The sequence below is a fragment of the Aquarana catesbeiana genome, linkage group LG07 (genome assembly GCF_042186555.1).
Source record: "Aquarana catesbeiana isolate 2022-GZ linkage group LG07, ASM4218655v1, whole genome shotgun sequence".
NCBI lineage: Eukaryota > Metazoa > Chordata > Amphibia > Anura > Ranidae > Aquarana > Aquarana catesbeiana.
Genome location: NC_133330.1, coordinates 36,080,177 through 36,104,869, shown reverse-complemented (window position 1 = coordinate 36,104,869; position 24,693 = coordinate 36,080,177). Strand labels below are relative to the sequence as shown.

The 24,693-nt window shown below is 43.3% G+C and overlaps 1 protein-coding gene across 1 annotated transcript in view; it reads left to right on the top strand.

Moving 5' to 3' along the window:
- IL17RE (interleukin 17 receptor E) overlaps positions 1-24,693 on the top strand; it is a 129,883-nt gene that overhangs the window by 104,548 nt on the left and 642 nt on the right. Inside the window, 7 exon segments of the mRNA XM_073591968.1 lie at positions 2,761-2,808; positions 6,716-6,761; positions 10,250-10,404; positions 13,450-13,509; positions 15,527-15,581; positions 21,967-22,074; positions 24,047-24,693. Coding sequence (XP_073448069.1) covers positions 2,761-2,808; positions 6,716-6,761; positions 10,250-10,404; positions 13,450-13,509; positions 15,527-15,581; positions 21,967-22,074; positions 24,047-24,693 — 1,119 coding nt within the window.

Sequence of the window (24,693 nt, the reverse complement as noted above, 5' to 3'; positions counted from 1 at the left end):
CCTTACTTTCTGCAACGTACTTTGGATCTCCTGGATTTTTCAAACAATGTCATCTGATCATTTCCCGTTTAGGGACACCGCGTATGGGACTAGAGGCGTTTTATTTTTATTTTGTATTTAGTTTCATTTGACTTATATGCTGTAACCTTCTAGATATTGTTCTTTATCTGTTGGATAACAAGAGAAAAACCCCTAATGCCTCGTACACACGATCAGATAATCGGATGATAAAAATCGCTTTCAGATTGATTGCACGATAGTCTGATCGTTAGTACACAGCTTTCGACAGCCGATCACGAAAGTTCATCAAACAATATCCGAAGGGACAAACACGAAAAACTTTGCTCGGACGATAGCCGAGCGAACAAAAATCGTTTAACCAGTACAGTATGCGTCCGCTAAAAATCGATAGACAACCACGCATGATCGCAAAACACGAAAATAACTCGGGAAGGAGATGGGAGAACGTAAACCATGTTCTTACCGCGAATATTCTCCAACGTATGAACAGAAAATCGTTTGCAGAAATCACAATGTACAGGAATATGCCTCTTCAATACGAACGGAAATAGCCAAAAGGTATGGCAGACACAGGGGTCACACGTATTTGTCATCATTTAAGGCCTCCAGACTTTAAAGTGCTTGTAAAGCCTTACAGACCACTTTAACCTACAGGTAAGCCTAGATTAAGGCTTACCTGTAGGTGCAAGAAATATCTCCTTAACCTACACGGTTAAGGAGATATTTTTCTGAAAACGGGCACTGATGTCTACGGCGCATGCGCGCCATAGACAGCGGCGCAGGCGCACTGAGCGTGCCCTTAGTGAAGGCGATCATGCCGTCACTGACGGCTCCCGCGCTCATTCGCCGGGGTGACGTCATCGCTGCTCCGGCCAGTTACAGGGCCGGAGCAGCAATACCCGTAAGGAAGATGGACGCTTCGTGGAAGAGGGGACAGCGGTGACATCGCAGGCTCCTGTGTCAGGTAAGTGACACATAATGGGCTACAATGCGATGCATAGTAGCTCATTATGCTTTACCTTTGCAGGGAAACAAAGAGGAAGTAAAACCCATCAGGGTTTACGTCCTCTTTAATCCTATAGAAAATGTATGGAGGGAGCTAAAACTTCGAATTGCCAAGCGACAGCCAAGAAACCTTAAGGATTAAGAGAAGATCTGTAGAAAAGAGTGGACCAAAAACCCTCCTGAGATGTGTGCAAACCTGGTCACCAACTACAAGAAACATCTGACCTCTGAGATTGCCAACAAGCAGTGACGGCTGGTGCTCAAAATTTTTTTGGGGGGGTGCAAACAAACTGAAAATTTCTGAAAAACAAACCCATCAATTGCAGCCTCACTGTGCCATCAAAGGCTTCCACTGTGCTATCAAACGCAGCCACTGTGCCCATCAATTGCCACCACTGTGCCATATCAAAAGCTCCCAATGTGCCCATAAAATGCTCCCACTGTGCCATATCAAATGCTGCCAGTGTGCCCCCCCACGCCTGCTGTCTGCCCTGCACTTACTCTGTCTCTCAGTGGGGCAGCGGGTGACAGCAGCGATCGGTCTCCTCGATGTCTTCTCCCATCCTCTCTTCCCATCCTCTGCTATGATTGGACGCCTGATAGGCGTCCAATCACAGTGCCTGTCGTTTCAGCCAGTCAGGTGACGGGTAACAGACCCGAGCACCTGATTGGGAGAGAGACGGTTCAGTGTTAGGAAAGCGAATGTTCATTCGCTTTCCTAACACAGCTGAGTGAACTGCGAGCGCCAAGCATGGCACTCGCTGTTTACCTTTTTTGACACCTATTAGAGCCTATGACTCTAATCAGGTGCTTCAAAAAAATACCCTGCCACTGTAATTCAGGCGTCCCGCGCCCGAAAAGGGGCCGGTCGTCTGAATAGGGGGTGGCAGCGGCGGCCTTAGATAGATGACTCTATCTATTGGTGATAGAGGGGTGGCAGGAGAGAGGGGGCGGCTCCCGTGTGCCCTTCTGGACGCACCGCCACTGCCAACAAGGGTCTCTCCATTGAGTACTAAGTCATGTTTTGTTTGGGGATCAAATACTAATTGTACTCACTGAACTGCAACTCAATTTATAACATTTGTATTGTTTTTTTCTGGATTTTTGGTTGATATTTTGTCTCTATCATTTAAAATACACCTATGATAAAAATGATAGACCCTTCATTTCTTTGTAAGTCGGCAAACGTACAAAATCTGCAGGGGATCAAATAATAATCCCCCCCCCCCCCCCCCCCCCCGTACACAGCAAAAAAAATCTGTCAATATTTGGGAGTTTCGAAGAAATAAAAGCCCTGGACGGGGAGGGTGCTAGTGGGTGATTTTTGTGTGATTTTTCTACTAACGTCAGCAGTGATCCTCTGTGATTAATCGCTGACAATCACTACACATATAGTTGTATGTAGTGAGGATTAAGCGCTCAATTGTGCAAGCATTGTTCTTTATGCATAACAATCATTATCTGAATATATAAGCAAAAAATTACTGTGTGTGCGTCCAGCCTCACTTATCTTTATTACACTCATATGAGAATCACCATGAGCACAAAACTTCTTTTTTTTTTTTTTTTACCTTGAAAAATTCAGGTGCTGATGGGAGATTTTATAGGGGAATTAGAATCAAAATTAGAACCACAAAATATCGAATTACTTAAAACACATTCTACATTTGTTCCACATTCAGTTGTCCTGAGATGCTTATGGTAATTATTTTGTGTTGAATTATTTTATTCCAGAAATATTCCATTTCCAACATCGACAGAGACCCTAACCTATGTTTCAAGGTAAGAGCTTGGTTGGCCAGGTGATATAGATCTCACATCAATCTGAAAAATTACATGTAAAATCACCAATTTTATTTTTCACCTATTTTCAATTTTTTTTTTCAAGTTTTTCCTTTCCATAAATCATTTTTTTCTTGACTTGTAATGTGCCTTTGAACTTCCTAGAAAATGTGACTACTCCGGGAAGAGTCACTTCTCTAGCACAACCCCCTCCTTCCTTGCACATGATAGCTCTTTTTTGGTAGTGTGTAATTACTGTCTGTGCTGGCCCAGCTCCTCTGCCCCTCCTCTCACTGTTCTACAGTTAATTTTCATGTAGCAGCTGGGGGAGGAGTGAAGAGGAATACTATAGAGCAGGGATATGCAATTAGCGGACCTCCAGCTGTTGCAAAACTACAAGTCCCATCATGCCTCTGCCTCTGGGTTTCATGCTTGTGCCTGTCAGAGTCTTGCTATGCCTCATGGGACTTGTAGTTCTGCAACAGCTGGAGGTCCGCTAATTGCATATCCCTGTTATAGAGTGTGACTTGAGTGACAGCTCTGAGTCTGCCGGGGCTGCTGACATCACCTCCACAATTGCAGCACCCAGCAGCATTCTTACGGGTTTTGGATGTCTACACAAAGGAGGATTTCAAAGGGTAAATAAGAGGCATACAATATATTTCAGGTACATATTATCTTACGAAAATAATTCTGTTGACATGAATAGTCTAGTGACAGGGTCTCTTTAAAATATTCATTGTCCTATTAAAATATGTATAACTATTCTATATGGGTTCGCAAGAAATATTTTTACAGATAGGTCCTTCATTTTTTTACAAGATAAAATTATACCCAAGTATGAATATATTACTTTTTATATTTTTGGGGAAAACACTTTTTAATATCTTCAGTTTTAAATAAAGAAAATCAATTGATATTGCAGTTAAAAATGAATACAAAAACAAAACAAGCCAGGTACCGAGTCCTAATAACCTACACTCTATTGCAGGGGTCTCCAAACTTTCTAAACAAAGGACCCCTGTACTGTCCTTCAGACTGTAGCCACTGGGAGTAGAAAATGTCCTGGTGTCAGTGGAAGTAAAAAAATGCTATCTTTTGTATTATTGGGAGGAATAGTGTCCCATCCTTGGTGTCAGTGGAAGGAATTATACCCCATCTGTGTCAGTGGGAGGAATAGTGCCCCATCATTGGTGTCAATGGAAGAAATAGTGCCCCATCATTGGTATCAGTGGGAGGAATAGTGCCTCATTGTTGGTGTCAGTGGGAGGAATAGTGCCCAATCATTGATGTCAATGAAAAAAATAGTGCCCCATCACTGGTGTCAGTGGGAGGAATAGTGCCCCATCGTTGGTGTCAGTGGGGGGGGGGGGGATAGTGCCTCATCATTGGTGTCAGTGGGAGGAGTAGTGCCCCATCATTATTGTCAGTGGGAGGAATAGTGCCCCATCATTGGTGTCAGTGGGAGGAATAGTGCCCTGTTGTTGGTGTCAGTAAGAGGAGTAGTGCTCCAAGAGTCAGGTGAAGGAAAGCAAGGGGCCTCCAGGCTGCAGTTTGGAGACCACTAGGCTATTTAAAATGTAGAATAATAAAGGAAACCTGTATTGCAGAGGCTGCCATTGCTGACCTTAAAAATGCTAGTTACCTGGCTGTTGGTGATGTAATAACTTCAGTACTTTCACTGTCCTGGAACAAGCAGGTAAACCAGCAATGTCAGATTAGAGTCACAACTCGTGATCTGAATAATGTTCCAGAAAATACTGAAACTATTAAAGGAAAAATATAGGAATTAAAAAAACCAAACACACATACTCACCTCCTTGCAGCATTGGTGTGATGCTGTAGATGTGCCATGTTGGCTCTAACATCGAGAACCGAGCGAACGCTTGGCCTCATTGGAGCACAGGGCTGGAGAAGGGGCGGGTCTGGCTCCAGCTCTTAGCCGCGTGCTGAGAGCCAGCTGTCAATCAGGCAGCTGGGTGAATCCTGACAATATGGTTGGGAACCTTCTAGAGCCTGGAGCGGCCCTGTGATGTCACCTAATAGCGGGCTATAGCCTCCGGGTCACAAGAGAGCAAAAGTAAGTGCACACCTGTGACCCACAAGAGAAGTATGACCAAAAAAGCTTTGGCTATACTGTTCCTTTAATTCAGCATGGTATCCAGGCATTTTCATAAGAAGTGGGCCACAGTGAGCACCTCTATTCTTCTTTAGTGAAAGTTTCCAGCAGTAGACAGATGGGGGTAGATTCTTTCTTTGATCACAAGATGGCGATACTGAGCCATTTCAGTTATTATCCTTATGGGCATTGTATTGCTTTGCAATTATTGGATTTTTTTACTGTTCATTTATTTCAGGTATTTTCAGTAATCAAATTTACATTTAAGTTAGTCCCTGCTCTCAGTGCTAGGTCAGGGTTGTCCAGCACTCAGGGTGAAGATGCAATATGCCCATCTGTTAAAACATGATGGTGCATGTACTGCCCTGCATGCTCTGGCATTCTTGTTCTAAACCCCCCCCATCCCCCCCATGCTTCAGTTGCTTATAGTTGGCATGCACATGCAAGGCCATTCAACTGAGGGTGGATGGGCAGTTGTGCATGCATAGTCTGTTTTCGGTGTCAGCTGTAGGTAGGGTTGCCACTATTTCTTCAAGCCAACCCCAAACACTTTAGCGGCGCATAGCAGGTTTTTTTTTTTTTTTTTTTTTTTTTAGCATACGCCTTTTGGGCTCTCCAAAGAGAATAGTAATGCGGCATGCATAGTGCCCCCTCAGCCTCCTGTCTGACCCTGTTCCAAGCCACATTCCTGTCTGAAAATTGTGTCCGGGTTTCGGGCGGACTGGAACCCGGACAGATGATTTAAAACCGGAACTGAATCCCGGACAGGTGGCAACTCTAGCTGTAGGTGGTCGGGGTGCAGTGTGACAGCAGTATCTATCAGAGAAGACAGAAAGATGGGGCCTGGTAAAAGGAAGGCTGTGGTCTGCTACTTCTCCACCACCAATCTGGAGAGTGCAAATATGGAGAGGTGTCCACTGTGGGTACCCCCCATATGAGGGCGCTGCACCCAGGGCAACTGCCTGTCCTTCCCCTCTCTTGTCCAGGCTCTGCTACTTCTTATGTCCAGTGTCTGCTACTTCTCCACCACCAATCTGGAGAGTGCAAATACGGAGAGGTACTCACTGTGGGTACCCCCCATATGAGGGCGCTGCACCCAGGGCAACTGCCTGTCCTTCCCCTCCCTTGTCCAGGCTCTGCCTTCCCTCAAGAGGCTTACAGCCTTGCATACACTCACATATTGGGACCAGCTAACCTCCCAGCATGTCTCTAGAATGTGAAGGGAAACCCATGCATGCACAAGAAGAACATGCAAACTTCATGCAGATAGTGTCCTCAAATAAAGTGTTGAGATCTGAACTGAGGACCCCAGTGCTGCAAGGCTAGAGTGCTAACCACTACACCAATGTGATATTATTAGAATTATGGATGTGGCAGATGAGGCACTTTTGGCTAACAACAATCTTTATCTTTCATCATTTAAAAAGTGGTCAACGGAGCAGATAACAAAATCGGCAGCCCGTGGTGGTTTTTCATGAGGCTTCGTCAAGCTGAAAGGGGCTGACTTGGAAAGATGTGGCGGTATCCATTTGAAATGCCCAAGGACGAGCCACTTTAGATTGCTCTGTTAGAAATAAAGCTTAAAATGTCCCATCACTTTCATATTTGATGGAGGAATATACCTGTATAGTGGATGGTGAGTGGTGGACTAGTGTAGAGTGTTCACCTACTATGACCATGTTTGTTCTGGTTGGCATGTCAAGCACATGGTCATCTCTTCCTGAGTGCACCAGTTTTGTTAAATGTATTATGAAGCTTGTTTTTTATATTCTTTTTTTTTTTTTTCAGTTCACATTAGATAATCAGACCTTTGTCAAATGTCCTAACAACAGTGGTAAGTTAATTTAATGATATCAAATAAAAACATTTTCTTTATGGCCAAAAGTATAATGGTGGACACCATTACTATTAAGTTGTTCCTAGCGAAGGGTACTACAGCCTGCAAAGACATTTTAGACAATTTTGAGCTGACAACCTTTATGATAACGGTTTGGGGGAGGTCCTTGGTTTTTCCAGCATGACTTGTACCCCTGTGTACAAAGCCATCTCCACAAGGACATGGTTTGACCAGCTTGGTATGAGGGAACTTGAGTGGCCTGCCCAAAGGCCTGACCTCCACCCTGCTGAACACCACTGGGATGAATTGGAACCTCGGCTGTCATCCAGTCTTCTTATTCAACATCAGTTCTTGACTTTACACATGTTCTTTTGGCTTAATGAACACAAATTCCCACAGACACATTCCAAAATCTTCTATAGATTGTTCCCAGAGGGGAGGAGGCTGTTAAACTACAAGCAGGGGGCAACTCCATATTATTGCCGGTCCTCTTCTTTTCTGGTGCCTGCCTATCTCCTGAGCCATGGGAGAAATCTCCATAGATGCAGGCACTGGGAAGAAGAGGACCATCCAGCTGGAAGTAAACACCGGGGCTGGACATGGCTGAACAGGGTACCAAGACTAAATACGTATGGAGAGTTGGGTGATGGGAGATTGGGCTAGATTAGCTTTGGTAGGTGGCACAAAGGGTTGGAAAAAAATAAAAAATATTTTCAAACATTTCCTTACTACTTTGCTGTATTACAGTAGGCATGAAGGCTTATGCCTACTTTTGCTACCTATTTATACTAAGGAGTCTATTTATTAAAAGTGTGCATAGCTGTTTGTCCATTGAAGCTGCATAAATTTGTTTTTTGAGAATGGGGCAAAATCGAATGTCCGTAGATTATATTCTCTGCAGATCAAATGTTATTAATTGAAAAAAAAAATGTGAGTGGGGAAAATACTACAATATGGCCACTAGGTGGTGTTGAGTATCATGGAAAATAAGAATGCTCTTCAGCTTCATCTAGTGGCCATACTGTGGTATTTTCTCTATTTATGCTGCTTTAAAAAAAAAAAAAATGAAAAAATGATCTGCAGAGAATATAGTCTGAGAACATTTCATTTTGCTGCATTTCCACAGAATGAATTTACATGCAGTTTCAACTGATTTTTTTTTTTATACAACCACATATACAGATGGCAGGAGATAGGGGTTGGAACTAATTTTGTACCATATATTTTCAAAGTCACAAATTTGACCAAGAACATTTGTAGTTAAAGTAGTTCTAAAGGCTAGACATTTCTTTTTTACCCTAATTCATTCCCTGAATTGAAGGGTAAAAAATGTCCCACTAGTTCTATCGCTCCCACACCTCTTCCTTTTTTGAAGTGGTATTAAACCCAAAACCAAAAATGTAATATATTAGACATGTGCACTGGTGAAAAATGTGCTTGTTTTCGTTTCATTGTTTATTTTAAGGGTTTTTTTTCCGTCATTCGTTATGATTGAAATTCATAAATTAAAAAATTCGAAAATTCGAAAATCCAAAAATCGCAAAGTTCAGAAATTCGAAAATCTGAAAATAAAAACGAAAATCCGAAAATTCGAAATAATAACTAACTACCGGTAACTAACTAATAATAACTAACTATGAAATTATAAGTATTGGAATTTCCTTTCAAATTTGGCTGTTAGTGAACGTAACGATTACAAATTAATCTGAAGTTACGAATTAGCCGAAATAATGAATGCCGCATTTAAACAAATGGAACGCAATGAATTATCATTATTAATAATAAAACGTTTTTATTATTATTATTGTTATTTATTATTATTAATTCGCTACGTTCCATTCATTTGCATACGGCATTGTTATTTCGTATAATTCGTAGCTTTGGATCAATTCGTATTCGTTACGTTCACTAACAGCCAAATTTGAAAGGAAATTCCAATACCTCTAATTTAATAGTTAGTAATAGTTAAGTTATTATTTCAGATTTTTAAGTTTTCGGGTTTTTGTTCTTTTGAATTTTCATTCTTATTTTGGATTTTCAAATTTTTGGATTTCCGAAATTTTCGGATTTTCGAATTTTGAATTTCCGGATTTTCGAATTTAGGAATATTCGAATTTACGAATATTTGTAAAAATTTGTTAAAGGGGTTTTCGTTAATTTGGATATTTTTGAATGAATTCATTTGTCGAAATTCGTTAAAAAAACTAATTTGGAACGAAACAAATTGCACATGTCTATAATATCATTGTCTTACCAAATCATGTCTTACCAATCATCAGATGTGGTGGCTGCATTTGTTTTTTTTTTTTATTTTATTCTTTGGCTTTTTTTCCCCTCTGTTTTCACCTGGTGATCAGACCAGTAATACACCTCCTGTATTAGTGAGACACAACTCTGGAGGAATGATCACAGGAGGCACAGCAGACAACAGCATTGTCAATCTGGTTTTATGTATTATAAAATTTAGAACCATTAACAAACTGAAGCCAATTCCAGCACTTTTTATAAGCAGTTACAGTAAACCTTTTGTTAATTTTTTCTTTTGGGATAAAGGTTTTGCTTGAATAAATAAAATACGATTAAGCACCCCTGTCAGTGTTAGGTGGTTTGTGCTGTGAAAAACAACAGACTGGCTGGCTGGATTACCAGATGAAAATAGCAAAATTAAAAAGCCTAAAAAGGAAACTGTTGCAACTATCACATCTAAGAATTGGTAAACTGCAATATAATGTTTGCTTTTGGGATTAATACCGCTTTGAGTCCTATTTCGCTCTGGCACTGTGCCCGTCTGCTGGCCTCTCTCTCTCTCTCTCTCTCTCTCTCCTCACAGGCTCAAAGACAGCAACATATGCCATTGGCTCCTGCTGCTGTCAATCAAATCCTGTGAGGAGGAAGGGGTGGAGCCAAGCCATGCTGTGTGTGTCAATGGCGTAACCCTGCAGGTGTGCCACCCTAGGAAGCAGTTTCCTAGGGTGGCACACAGAGAAGGAGGAGGAGCCAAGAGCGCTGGGCTGGTAGGGAACCCCAGAAGAGGGGGTTCCAGGCTACTCTGTGCAAAACCACTGCACAGAGCAAGTAGGTATAATTACATTTAATTAAAAAAAAATAATAATATCCTTTACAACATCTTTAATCTCTGACAAAGTGGCATAAATCAATCGGTCACAGTTTACCCTGTAATTGGTACTTCTGCGGCCCCGCGTGTGATCTGATTAAATCCTTCCCCCCTCTCCTGTTAGCTGCCTGCACTTGTTATTAAATTAATTCAATTTTTAATTAAATAAATTTTTAAATAAATAAATAAAACAGGCTTTACTTTTCTGATTGCCAGCATCTGTCTGCTGCCTCCCTGCCAGACATTCACGATGGAATAATGACCTGTTTGTACTCAACGGGTTGGAAAGTTTTAAAAATTTGTTTATAAAATGAGGAAATATTGGATTATAGTTAAAACAAAAATGATGTTCTGTCCTCTATATTTGCAGATCGGGTCTGGAAAGTGGAAGTTAAATTCAAACTCTTTGATGTGCTTCTGAAAATCTCCTCTGAGGTTCCGGCCAGTTTCAATGGGGCGATCTGCTACCAAAACCAGAGTACGGGCACCTGCCACATCCAGTCCGCAGTATATAATTTTTCAGCGGTGAGCAAAAAGATTTACGCAAAGTGATCGTAAGGGTTTGTTTAAAAAAAACAAAAAAAACCCCAAACATGTTATACTTACCTCCACTCTACAGCTTGTTTTGCACAGAGTGGCCCCGAACATCCTCTTCTGGGGTCCCCCAGCAGCTCCTCCCCGCATTAGATAACCCCCTGTGAGAAGCGATCTCCCGGGGGGGGGGGGGTTACCTTGCGGGCGCGCTCCTGAGTCCAGCATTCAGCGTCCATAGAGGCCGAATGCAGGACTCGGCCCCGCCCCCTGGCGCCCGCGTCATTGGATTTGATTGACAGCAGCAGGAGCCAATGGCTGCATTGCTATCAATCTATCCAATCAAGAGCAGAGAGACAGCGCGTCCCCGTGGGTCAAGTTCCAGGGCTCAGGTAAGTAAAACGGGGGGCTGGGGGGGCCAGTTACTGACGGGCGTTTTTTCACCTTAATGCAAAGGATGCATTAAGGTGAAAAAACACGTAGGTTTAACTTTAACTTTAGCAGCAATCTTCAGTTTATTTGGAAACGCACTGAGGGGGGCCTATGTATATAAAAAAAAAAACCCTCACCATGGAGATGTTTTCAGCTTCAGCACAATGAAAGGTTTCTGTATTGTTGTAATACAGTATGATTATCTTCTATGAACATTAGCTCCATCTAGTGGCCATAATGTAGCCTTTTTCTGAAAGACCTAAAAAAAAAAAAAAAAAAAATGCAATATGGCCTCTAGATGGAGTGAGAGATCATAGAAGATAATCCTAATAAAACAACATGGTGATAATTCCTTGTGCCTGTGCAAATGCTGAAATATTTTTTTTTTTTTTTACGCAGACCCCTAAGCTGTTAAGAAGTACATCCAAATGAATCATATTTTGGGGAAGCATTAGCGCACCTCTCAGGTTTTTAATGCTGTCCAAGTCCCCATTTGTTACTAACATAAAAGATAGTCAGTGGGTTAAGTCTCCAAAACAGGCAATAATAAAAACCTGACAGAAGTCCAAACTCATCCCCTACTCTGCCTAAATACTAACTCCAGTCAATTATTCATTTATTTATTTATTAATTATAGGTACTTATATAGTGCTGTCAATTTATGCAGTGCTTTTACATATTTATTAGACGTTCACAGCAGTCGCTGCCCTCAAGGAGCTTCCAAGCTAAGGTCCCTAGCTCAGTCATACATACGCATACTAGGGATCAAGTAACCTACAGTATCATCGTGTCATTGGAGTGTGGGAGGAAACCCAGCAAAGTGCTAACCACTTCGCCACTGTGCTGTTGTAGAGTGGGGAAGAGTTCAATTTTTTTAACCTGCCTTAGACCTCTTTGCGCCTGCTTGGCTCCACGCAAACTCTTCCCCAAAAGTATTTTTCTGTGCATGTGCAGAAGAATCTTCAATAGCTCCTCTAGAAAGACCAACATGGGATGGCTTTTCAGCAGAATTGAATGGAGATTTTTTTAACGCATGTGCAGAAAGGCAGAGGTACACACACACACACACACACACACACAAAGGAAACATCAGAGGGCGCCAACTAAGTGCAGTGTATAGGAAAAGACTTTATTAAAAATCACAAGTGGCAACTCAGAAGATGCATAAGGATAAGAGCATGTAATCCACCCAGTGCGGGTTACTGTTGCTCCTCTGTGTGTCTTCAGGAGGCAGATGCCGTTGTAAGGAGCTGTGTCAGGCACCAGGGCCACAACCGGAAATCCTGGAGCCACCCTTTGGTGCATGGATTGTGCAGGACTTAGAAGTGACATCACATCTGGGGGGGGGGGTACAGCGTGGGGAGCGATGCTACATATTTCGTAGCGTAACTGCTCCTTTTTTAGGCCACAGTTACACACACATACAAGGACCCAGCATCTCTATGGAGTTTGGGGGAATCCAAGGAAGCACGGGGGGAACATGCAACCTCCATGTAGGTAGTGTCCTGGTTGAGGTTTGAACCAAGGACCCCAGTGCTGCCAGGCAGAAGTTCTAAGTGAGGGTAAAGTAGGGTTGCCACCTTTTCTTCAAGTCAAACCTCAACACTTTAGCGGCGCACAGCAATTTTTTTTTTTTAAGTAATATTTCTAATCATATGAAGTTAATCACAAGAGTCCCCCTTTACATCAGAGTCCACAGAGTCCCCCTTTTACATCTGACTGCACTTGCAGAGTTATTTTACACTATAATTCCCTGTACACACGGTCGGACTTTGTTCGGACATTCCGACAACAAAATCCTAGGATTTTTTCCGACGGATGTTGGCTCAAACTTGTCTTGCATACACATGGTCACACAAAGTTGTCGGAAAATCCGATCGTTCTGAACGCGGTGACGTAAAACACGTACGTCGGGACTATAAACGGGGCAGTGGCCAATAGCTTTCATCTCTTTATTTATTCTGAGCATGTGTGGCACTTTGTCCGTCGGATTTGTGTACACACGATCGGAATTTCCGACAACGGATTTTGTTGTCGGAAAATTTTATATCCTGCTCTCCAACTTTGTGTGTCGGAAAATCCGATGGAAAATGTCCGATGGAGCCTACACACGGTCGGAATTTCCGAGAACACGCTCCGATCGGACATTTTCCATCGGAAAATCCGACCGTGTGTACGGGGCATAAGGGGGGACTCTGCAGACTCTGATGTAAGGGAGAACTCTGGGGACGCTAACATAAGGGATGCTCTGGAAACCCTGATTTAAGGGGAAACACTGAGAACTCTGATGTACGGAGAGGACTCAGATGTAAGGGGGAACACTGTGGCTTCTGGTGAAAAGGGGAACTCTGATGTAAGGGGTGCTCTGAGAACCCTGATTTTCTTTAGTGTACTCATTCAGAGGCAGGAGAGAGAAGGGGGGGGGCTTCAGTCGCATCGCCAATCTTCGCTCTTCATTGATCTTCGGTATCTGACGTTTTTGGGAGTGTCGCCTAACTGGTTCCTGTTTTTAATTCTGAATTGTTTGATTTTTATCTATGCTTTACTGTGCCTAGGTCGCCTTAAAAATATATTTTTCATATTGAGATGATTTATTTTATCTTTCAGATGCAATCCAAAACGATGCAGCTCTCCCTTCCTTGGCCTGGCCGCGGTCGTTGTATCAAGGTAGGAACTGTCTCTATCTACATTTTATTTGTCTAATCTTTGCAGATAAAGAACAAATATAAAAACAATTCTCCGTAGAGTGTATATATACTGTATCTATCTGTCCAAACATTGCCAATATTATTTATCTTTACGCCTTTTTATTGGTGATCCCAGTCATCTGTTGTACACAAGGATAGCAGCGGCAGCGTTGTGAGGTGCTAAGGAGCCGGATCGACCTAAGCTGACCTTATATTATACAATTTTCTTGTACAATTTTCATACAATTTCCTTTAGATTTACCTTCAGAAATGGGCCAGCTTGATTGGAGACAAGTTTAGGTTTGACCTCATATTATATGGTTTTTGGTAAATCTTAAAGAAAATTGTATAACGTTCAGTATAGCCAGGCTAAAGCTGGCCTTATACCATGAGACTTTCCTTTGAACGTTCGGAAATTCTGAACAACCGATCGTCCGAGCATTCAATCTTGCCATCATTGCGTCAACTAATTTTGTTTGAAAGACCTTAAAAATTAAATTAAAAAAATTAAATTTATTTTTCATATTGGTGATCCCAATCATTTGTTGTATGCCAGGCTGGCGGCAGCAGCAGCGCTGAACCAACTAAAGTTGACCATTTACCAGAAGACTAAAAGTGCTTCTAAAGGCTCCAGATTTTTTATCTTCATGCATTCTATGCATGAAGGTAAAAAAACCTTCTGTGTGCAGCAGCCCCTGTAATACTTACCTGAGCCCCATCGTGATCCAGCGATGTGCATGAGAGCCTTGGCTCTGCAGGGACTCTCACTCCTCATTAGCTAAGGCAGCAACAGCTCCCGCTGTTGCCTCAGCCAATGAGGATTGAGAGTCCCCGAGACTTTCATGCACATCACAGCCAGTGAGCCAATGAGGAGAGCTCACTGGCTGTCAACTACTGCCAGTGAGCCAATGAGGAGAAAGAGGGGGGTGAGGCTGAGTCACAGCTCTATGTGTGCATGGTCACCCAGAGCAACAGCTGGGGAGCGAGCCTGCCTGGGTGCCCCCAGTGCAAGCTGCTTGCTCCGGGGGGCACTCAGCAGGGGGGAGGGGCCAGGAATGCCAGCGAGGGATACGAGAAGAGGAGGATCCGGGCTGCTCAGTGCAAAACCGCTGCACAGAACAGGTGAGTATGACGTGTTTTTGTTTTTTTAAACGGGAACCTTTACTATCACTTTAAAAGGGAGTCTCCGGTTAAAAAAGACACAGATGGAATTTATTTATAAAATGCAGAAACCATGAAATCAGACCGAGTCAGAAGTACAGTTAAATCACACTTGTTTAATAATAAAAGTAAAAAGAACAAACGTAGTCAAAACATAGCCAGAGTTCAGTAACTGGAACAGATAATCAGCCAAGCCAGAAGTCAGGGGTCAATGTAGCGGAACAGCAAGCAGGATCTGGAGCCAGAAGGGATATCAGCAAAGCCAGTCTTTAAACAGGAACGCAGGCGATGTTTCTTGTGATGTTGACCAAGGCAAAGGCAGAGACCCTCTGGACTGGACGGCTTAAGTAGGCAGGACTAACGAACAGGATATCATCAACAGCTGAGTAACTGTGGAGAGATGGGAGCTGGCAATTAGCCGACAGCTGAGCGGCCAGCTCAGAGAAGGAAGGGCTGAGCCCAGCCCTAAAAGTTGCTGTGCAAATGTTTCAAGCATTCGCTCAGCTGTCACAAATAATCCCGCATTTTGCCTTATACGTTTAGTTCCTATGATCCTCAGCTCCATCTAGTGACCATGGTGCAGGGTTTTCCTGATTGAGGTATTTCAGGAGAGTACCACATTATGGCCACTTGATGGCGTTGATGGAAATAAATGCAGAATAAAGGCAAAATCGGGGACTATTAATGACAGCTGAGCGAATGCTTGAGACATACGCATGGCAATTATTTTTTATGCATAGACTCCAATTACTTTATGGAAGGAAACAGATGTTAGTCGAGCGTTTTCTAGTGATTATAAAATTGTAATATGTTGCTTTTGTTATCTTTCCGAACAGGTGTGGCGGTCTGATGTCCGTTTTGCCCATGAACGTCTCATCTGTTCATTTGATTGTGAGTATGACTGCTTCTGTTCTGGATTAAGAACTTCTTTTACCAGTTATCCCTCTTTTAGACCCCAAGGGGGTGAGGTTTAACCTCATGGGTGGGGCTACTCCAAATATAGTCATAAATAGGAGGTGTTTATGTTCCTCAGTCCTCTACTCCAGGGATCTGCTGTCCTTGTTGGGCACATACAGCCAGAGCAAACAATGAGAATACTGACTTGGCAAAAAAAGTGATAAAATGGCCACGCCACACATAAGCCATTCAACAGACACCAAAATTGGTCAAACTTTATTTGTAGTGATCGCAACTTCTATATGGGGGTTACCGAGCATAACCAGTCTATAAGCTTGTTATAAATCAATGTTTTTTTTACATTTTTGACACAGGGGAGAAGAGATAGAACCTTTATCACTCTTCTATTGCTGTCGGTGTGCCTGTTGGGGAGATTTACCGTCACTTCCCTTCCCAGTTACTGGGTGTCACAAGAACAGGAAGTGATGGGATATCTGTGTGATGGGGCCAGGGAAAAGCAACAGAAGCTCATTTATTTAGTAGAGTGGAGCAGCTTAATTTTTTTTCTTAATAGTGAAATCTAATAGCAGCGCTAAAATCAATTAACCTAAAAGTGCGTGCAACAAATTATATATGACTAGTAATTTACACCAGATTTTATCAACACAATGTGACCTGTGTGCAAAATAAATGTTCATAAAATAAATAAGGAATCTCTGGGTAAACAGAGAACAATGTGTTGAAAAGGACCTATGCAAACATAAATATTCTGCAAACATATAAAGTCCAATATTCAGTGAAACGTAGTGGTATTAGTGGTGATCCATAACGTATTATAGTGCAGATCTTCAATAATGCAATCTTCCACCACACCTCTGTGACTTGTGATTCCACTCCCCTTAGGCGAACAAACTCACCAGCTCCTTTTGCCTTACACTCGTGCTTGGCTTTAAGGCTTATTCCCACACAGAAGGGGGCAGGATGGTGACCTCCAATGATTCCCCATTATATATCCAGAGTATAAAAGCACAGCTCTCTCCACATGAAAAAAAGAAAGCGATCCAATAGTGCAGTAACGCAATAAAAATGTATTAAAACAACACTCTCCTCCACCATTGAACTCACATTTCTCAAATCAAAATCAAGCAGAAAGGCACAGCGACCGTGGTCATCACCACAAAACACTCCAATCGGTATAATGAATGTATGGTGGTCACGGCGGACCCAGGTAGTACGACCACTGGTGACACTCTCACCCGTTCCCTCGAGTCTCCTGGAGCCGCTTCCCCACTTCCCTGTATGGCGCTCCTCGTCACAGCGTCCTATGTCATGCACTTTCGATTGCCGTATAGCCACGCCCCGACATGTTTCGTCACAGAGGACTTACTCATGGGAATCCCCATGACCACGGTTGCTGTGATCGTACTACCTGGGTCCGCCGTGACCACCATACGTTCATTATACCGGAGTATTTTGTGGTGATGACCACGGTTGCTGTGCCTTTCTGCTTGATTTTGACTTGAGAAATGTGAGTTCAATGGTGGAGGAGAGTGTTGTTTTAATAAATTTTGATTGCGTTACTGCACTATTGGATCGCTTTCTTTTTTTCATGTGGAGAGAGCTGTGCTTTTATACTCTGGATATATAATGGGGAATCATTGGAGGTCACCATCCTGCCCCCTTCTGTGTGGGAATAAGCCTTAACCACCTCAATACAGGGCACTTACACCCCCTTCCTGCCCAAGCCATTTTTCAGTTTTCAGCGCTGTCGCACTTTGAATGACAATTGCGCGGTCATGTTACACTGCACCTTAATTAAATTTTTATCATTTTTTTCCCCACACATAGAGATTTCTTTTGGTGGTATTTGATCACCTCTGCGGTTTTTATTTATTGCGCTATAAACAAAAGAAGAGGGACAATTTTGAAAAAACACAATATTTTTTACTTTTTGCTATAATAAATATCCAATTTTTTTTTTTAACAAATTTTTTCCTCAGTTTAGGCCGATACGTATTCTTCTACATATTTTTGGTAAAAAAAAATTGCGATAAGCGTATATTGATTGGTTTGCGCAAAAGTTATAGCGTCTACAAAATAGGGGATAGATTTATAGCATTTTTATTATTTATTTATTTTTTACTAGTAATGGCGGCGATCTGCAATTTTTATTGTGACTACGATATTGCGGCGGACACATCGGACACTTTTGACACATTTTTGGGACCATTCACATTTATACAGCGATCAATGCTATAAAATTGCATTGATTACTGTGTAAATGTGACTGGCAGGGAAGGGGTTAACACTAGGGGGCGCTCGAGGGGTTAATGTATGACCTAAGGAGGTGATTCTAACTGTGGGGGGAGGGGACTGACTGGGGGAGGTGACCGATCGCTGTCCCTATGTACAAGGGACACGCCATCGGTCTCCTCTCCTCTCTGACAGGACGTGGATCTGTGTTTACATGCACAGATCCACGCTCCTGCTCTGTTACCCGGCAATCGCGGGTGCCCGGCGGACATCGCGGCCGCCGGGCACGCGCACCGGGTCCCGAGTGACGCAGCGGGCCCCCTAGTGGCTCGGGAAGGCGAGGACGTCATATGACGTCCTCCCAGAACAACAGAAGCCTCGTCCAGCCGTCATATGACGGTGGGCGGTGGCTTAGCGGTTAAAGCCAAGCACGAGAGTGTAAGGCAAAAGGAGCTGGTGAGTTTGTTCACCTAAGGGGAGTGGAATCACAAGTCACAGAGGTGTGGTGGAAGATTGCATTATTGAAGATCTGCACTATAATACGTTATGGATCACCACTAATACCACTACGTTTCACTGAATATTGGACTTTATATGTTTGCAGAATATTTATGTTTGCATAGGTCCTTTTCAACACATTGTTCTCTGTTTACACAGAGATTCCTTATTTATTTTATGAACATTTATTTTGCACACAGGTCACATTGTGTTGATAAAATCTGGTGTAAATTACTAGTCATATATAATTTGTTGCACGCACTTTTAGGTTAATTGATTTTAGCGCTGCTATTTGATTTCACTATTAGGTTGGGGCTAGTTTATAGTGTATCATTTATTTTTCGCACTGATTTAATTATTTTAAGCGGCTGCTCAAGTTTAGGCTCTGACTCCACGAGCGCAGCGTTTGGCACAGAGGAGGGGGCGGATTTCCTGTGTACCATATTATAATTTTTTTTTCTTATCGTGGTGACAGCTGTGCTAATTTCTTGTCCTGGTGTCACTGGGACAGGAAGTGATGGAAAATCTCCCCAATGAGGACACAGCTTTAAAAACCTTGTCGAAATTCTGAATCTTACCTGCTCAATGGAAAACTAAAAAAAAGCAAAACTTTCACCTTGAGTTAGGCTGTTGATCAATGCTAAGGAATGTGTCAGTGTAATATATAGAGGTATTTATTACATCTCCAGAAGTTCACATTGTTTGTTCTAAGAATGTCTAAGGCTAGGCTCACATCTCTACATGCAAGAACGTGTGCAAAATCACATGCTTTGCCGCCATGCAGAGAAACGCACTGCACTTTAGCAAAGGCATGAGGGTGCCATTCATGTTTATAGGCAACCTCAATGCGTTTGCAAACGCATGTGTTTTTTTACATGTGCCATGTTTGCCAAACTGCATAGTGCCAAAGCACCATGTGGTTCAGTGCGGCATATTTTTTTTACAAGCTTTCTTTTCCACATTTCTCATGCGCAGCGCAGTCCGTTGAAATGAATAGATCTCCCTACACGCAACTCTGGGAAAGGTGCTTAAAGTGAAAAAACGCGTGCTCGATCAAGCACGAGCCCTCGTTCATCGGTGCAATTTGTCATGCGATCTGACAGTTCCAAATCGCATAACAAGGTGCACCCCATTGTCAGCAATGAAACCGTTCAAATTGCCACGACTCATGTTGCAGCGGCTTTGAAAAAGGTTCCTGCACTACTTTTTTCTGATTTTATTGGGACTTGTATAGACTTCTGTTAAACTAAGTTTCAAGCCGTAATGAAATCGGACGTGCAAATAACACTGATCTGCGGCTTTAAAATCACGCTGAAGTGGAGGGTGTAAACCAAGCACCAGTTTAGGTGTAAACCAGGGCTTACGTGTAAACCATGCACCACGACTTGTTTACGCTTGTGACAGTGTTCACCTCCTTCTGAAAAATGATCTGTGTTTTATTGTTTTTCTGTGGGATTTGGCAGGTAGCCACAAGATGATATGCTGCTATCTGGATGTGGCAGAAGCACCTCACTGCAACCACACGATTGGTTGTGGCACAACCACATTCATTTGAGCAGGTCACCTTTGCCGGTGATACCAAATGTGATTACGGGTGGATCTACCGCGAGGCAAACAAGGCGTTTTCCTTGGGCGGCATTTTTCAGGGGGGCGGCGTTCTCCCCCAAGGCAGAAGGGCAGGGGTGGCTCTTTATCCACTTCCTGTGCTTTTAGTGGTTGTACCAGAATGATGCCTGCAGCTGCAGGCAACACCCCGGTATCGGTTTTTAGAGCCGGCGGTCATCTCTCTTGTAATAGCAATTGGAGCAGCTTACTAGCCGCTTGATTGTTATTACAAGCAGCGAGAGGGGACACTCCCCCTCCCGCCGCCTTCCGTGGCTCTTCTGTCCCACTGGGAGACTTAAGTGACCAGCTGGCACATCCTCCAGCTGGCCGGACAGCCAAGAAAAGCCAAGACATGACGTGACATCACTTCCAGTATACTTGGAAACCATTGGGGCCAGATTTAAAAAAATCGAAAGCATTCAAAAACACGGATTTTGGTGTTTTGAATGCTTTTAAGTGCAGTGGAGGATCTTATAGACCCCCGATCCCTCCATAAAGAGTACCTGTCACTGTCTGTTGCTATCACAAGGGATGTTAAAATTCTTTGTGACAGCAATAAAAGTAAAAACAAAAATTAAAACAGTGTAAAAATAAAATAAATTAATAATAATACAAAAAATTCAAAGTGCACCCGTGCTCGCGCGCAGAGGCGAGCGCACGTGTTGGCCCTGCACGCACGCAAACGATCGTCCCACACATCTGAGGTATCACCACGAACATCAGATCACGGGCAGTAATTCTGTATATGACACTTGGACGAACCATGTCTCAGGGTCTGTATGAGGAAGCTGCAACTGTTCACTGTGAATGGCTGCAGCTTCCCCATCAGACCAGTGACGGCCCGTCCATATGGGACACATGGGCGCCGCCCCCCCATCCATGCGTCCAGCCCTCTAATCTGCATGCAGGACGCCGGACGCATGGATTCCAATTGGGTTTTCTTGTTTTTTTTTTGTTTTTTTTAAGCATGTGATTAGAGCCTGAAGCTTTAATAGGCTTCAGAAAAGGGTGGGCTCGGGGCGCAGAGCACTGCTCCCCGAGCCCACCCAGTAGCGAATGAATACTGCCTATTGTCACACTGATTCTCCTCTAGGGTTGCCACATCATCCCTTTAATCCAGGACACACAATAATTACACAGGTTCTGTGGCTGATTAAGGTGGTAACTAAACTTATTTGGTGCCTTATCTGTGTTAAATCAGCCTCAGAACCTGTGTAATTCATATGTGTCCTGGATTACAGGGATGATGTGGCAACCCTATTCTCCTCCTGGCCAATCAGGAAGCGGGTGGTGAGAGAAGCATTCCAATTGGCCTAGGAGGAGGAGGGTGGAAAAGCCGTGATGCCAAGGAGGAGAAGCAAGGGGAAGCCGCCGCCGGGCTGGGAACCGTCCAACCGACCGACTGGAGGGGGAGGGGGATGTTTGATTGCGGTTGACCCCACCGTGGGGGGGGGTGTCAATGGGTGTGCTGTTTGCCCCCCCAGAAATATACCCCCAGCTGCCACTGCATCAGGCCCTGAGTCAAGAACGGTATACCGCAGCTGGGGTGGGGCAAATTTAGATAGGAGGTGGGGATGGGAGCCCAAAACCAAAATACACCACTGAATGTGATCTGTGGTATCATTTTTGCAGCACTGTGACTGCAGCAGGGTGAACTACTAGTTTATCTGCAGCTGGGCAGTCATGGGGCAGTAAAACCATAGTTTAACCACTTATTTCTACTGCCCCCTAGCTGCCCATTTAGATGCGACTCAAATCTTCTGTTCTGGCTCATGCTGTCTTTTACCTTATTACCTGAGAGCCTCGTGGATGGAGCGCCTATAGTAAATAGGCGTACTCACTTAACTAAAGCACAATAATTGTTTTTCAATAATGGCAACCAATCGGAATTCATCTTTTGCAATCCAAAAAAGGACCTGTGAACCTGTGATTGTTTTAATTCCTCCTGCTGACTTTCTGAAATGATACTGGTGTTGTGGTGTTCAGAGCTCTTGTTTAATCTTATCTTCCCCCCCCTCGGCAGATTCTCACAAACACCTCGGCCTGATCGCGCTTGTGGCGTTGCTGGTGGTCTTCGCTCTGACGTTATTCTGCTTCCTCACCTTCTGCAGGATCTGGAAGATTTTCACAGGTAAGACAACAGTATGACTTGTCGCATTCCTGACATGCAAGGAATGTAGAGCAATTAAACGATACATAAAATAAACCCTTGGGTGACCTCCCGGGAGAATTTGGAACGCAGGTTACCTGGTTTATTTAGTGTTTATTTCTGCTTTTTGTGGATAGGTTTAAACCAGACTGGCAGGTTGAAAGAATTTATTAACAACTTGTGCTTTGTGCACGCCTTTAATTGTTTATGGCAGTTCTCCTTTGCTTGTTCTTGTATACTACCGCCTGGCTGCCCATTTAGAAGGTAGTAGGTTCATAAGGCCACACGAGAGACCGGAGGGAAAGAATTACCACAATTGCGCCATACCACATAGGGCGAGGTTTCTTTTATGTAAGCGTGCCCAAGGCCAATTTTAATATTCTACGACTTTAATCTGTGGCCATTAGCTCCTGCACACAGCATGACAGATGAAATTAGATCATAAAAACATCAAAAACAACCCCAAAGATTTGTGGGACTTTAATTATGCCTCCAATAGTGACATGTGTATCAACATTCTTAAAAAAATTTTTTTATTATAACAATGATCTAAAATCCTGCCAAATGGCTTATAAAAGTACATACAAGTACAAACAACAACACAAAATTGTTCACGCCTCATACGGATATCAAAAGATTAATTGACAATGAACAAACCCCCAATGCATACACAGTCCCATGGGGGGGCGGTGGTGGGGGAGGGTGCAAACGGTGAGTCCATCCGTCCCATGGGGGAACCCTAATTAGACAACATAAGTCAGGCATGGGGGCACATGGACCCAATTTGCAATGGATACTAGTATCCAGACCCAATAGCATATAAAAATTCCTGGTATGGCTACAAGCCCTTTATTGCAGTCTCAGTCATTATATATATCGACCACATGTGCTCTACATCCAAGATGGTGATTTTGTAGAGCATAAAAATGTGGCTTCATAAACCCTTTGACAGTTAAAGGGGGGCCTCACCTGTGAAGAGAACTAGTCACCAGTTTTCCCCATGGTCTTCCTGCAATTATTCATTTCCCTACCATGCTTTGTTGTACACTTTGTCTCTGTGTGGTGGCGCTCATCCTGGTAGAGGAGCAGGGCTTTGCTTCCCCATGTCAGGGCTGCCACCCTCCCTTCATGACTGGTGACCTGATGACGTTTTGGGAAATATTCAGAACAGACCTTCAACCTCTTTAGGTACTTGACATATCTGGATAGGTACCCCAACTGTTAGGGACAATACTAGCAATAGGGGAAGGTTCCTGATGAGGAGGGAAAGTGTAGGGTCGCTACTCCTTTGGACATCTTCCCGTTTGGAGCACTAGACCGCAAGGCCGCATTCCGCTCTCTTAACAGATGCTGTCAACCCAGCTGAAACCTGTCATCTTCACATTGTTGGAATTTGTTAGTGTACCCGATTGGGCAGGCATCCCTCCCAGTTGTGGTGAACTGTTGTTGCTGTACTTCAATACAAGTTTTCTATTGTGCTTGATTGTGTGTTACTGCCACCTCACATGCTGCACCCCGCCTACACATGAATCGGGTAATCTTGGTAACAGCAGCATGATTTAATGAGCCGGGTACAAAAAGTGACACCTGGCCCCTAATGACTTCAAGACTAGCAGAAAGAGTAAGCAGTGCCTTAGATGATCTCAGACTTTACATATACAGCTATGACGGTCAAGACACAGGAGAGCCTAGGCTAAGAAGAGCATTTCTATTTTTCCTGAGGCATTTTGACAAAACCTTTTACAGCTTAGGCATAATCAAGTTTTTTTAGATGTTCCCTGTAACATAACATATCTTCTTTGAGTTTAGGTCTACTTTAAATAGTCCCTGCAAGTGTTTGAAATATGTATATAGCTACTTGACTTGAGCAGCCCTTTTAGTTAGGGGCAACATTTTTCTCTACAGCCTGCGAGTTTTAATCAAACTAACAAATGTCTGTTTATCCTCTGCACAGCTCCACTTTTGAGAAGAACCATCCTGCTTGTGTATTCTCCAGATTCCTCAGAGTATAAGACTCTCATCTGTGCCTTTGCTGACTTCCTGCAAAGCATCCTGGGCTGCGAGGTCATCTTGGATATGTGGGATATGAACACAGTGAGCGAGATTGGGATGTTACCTTGGTTTTATCAAAAGAGAGAGCTAGTGAGTCAAAGGAAAGGCAAAGTGATGATCATGTGGACCACACGGACTAAGTCTATGTATCAGCAGTGGAGCAACCACGAGCTGAACAGTTTTGCGTGGAAAGACCCAACAAACTTATTTGGGGCTGCTATGTCTTGCCTAAGTAAAGATCTGGGAGGAGAACAGGAGAGTGGAAAGTTGAAGGAGTACTCCATAGTCTACTTTGAAGGCCTTTGTGAAAGGAAAGACATTCCTAAAAACCTGAAGAAGATCTCCAAGTATCGTCTTTTTAAGGACCTCTACAGACTGGTCATCAAGCTGCAGGACACTACTTGCCTATCTTCAACATGCCTGATCAAGGCAGTTGCCAAATATCTCATGAAAAAGCTAATACGCTTGAAAGAGAGCAAAGACCTACAAAACCACGTAGAACTTTGCAAGCAAAGACTACATGAAGAGGTGAGCATAAAGAAGAAGATA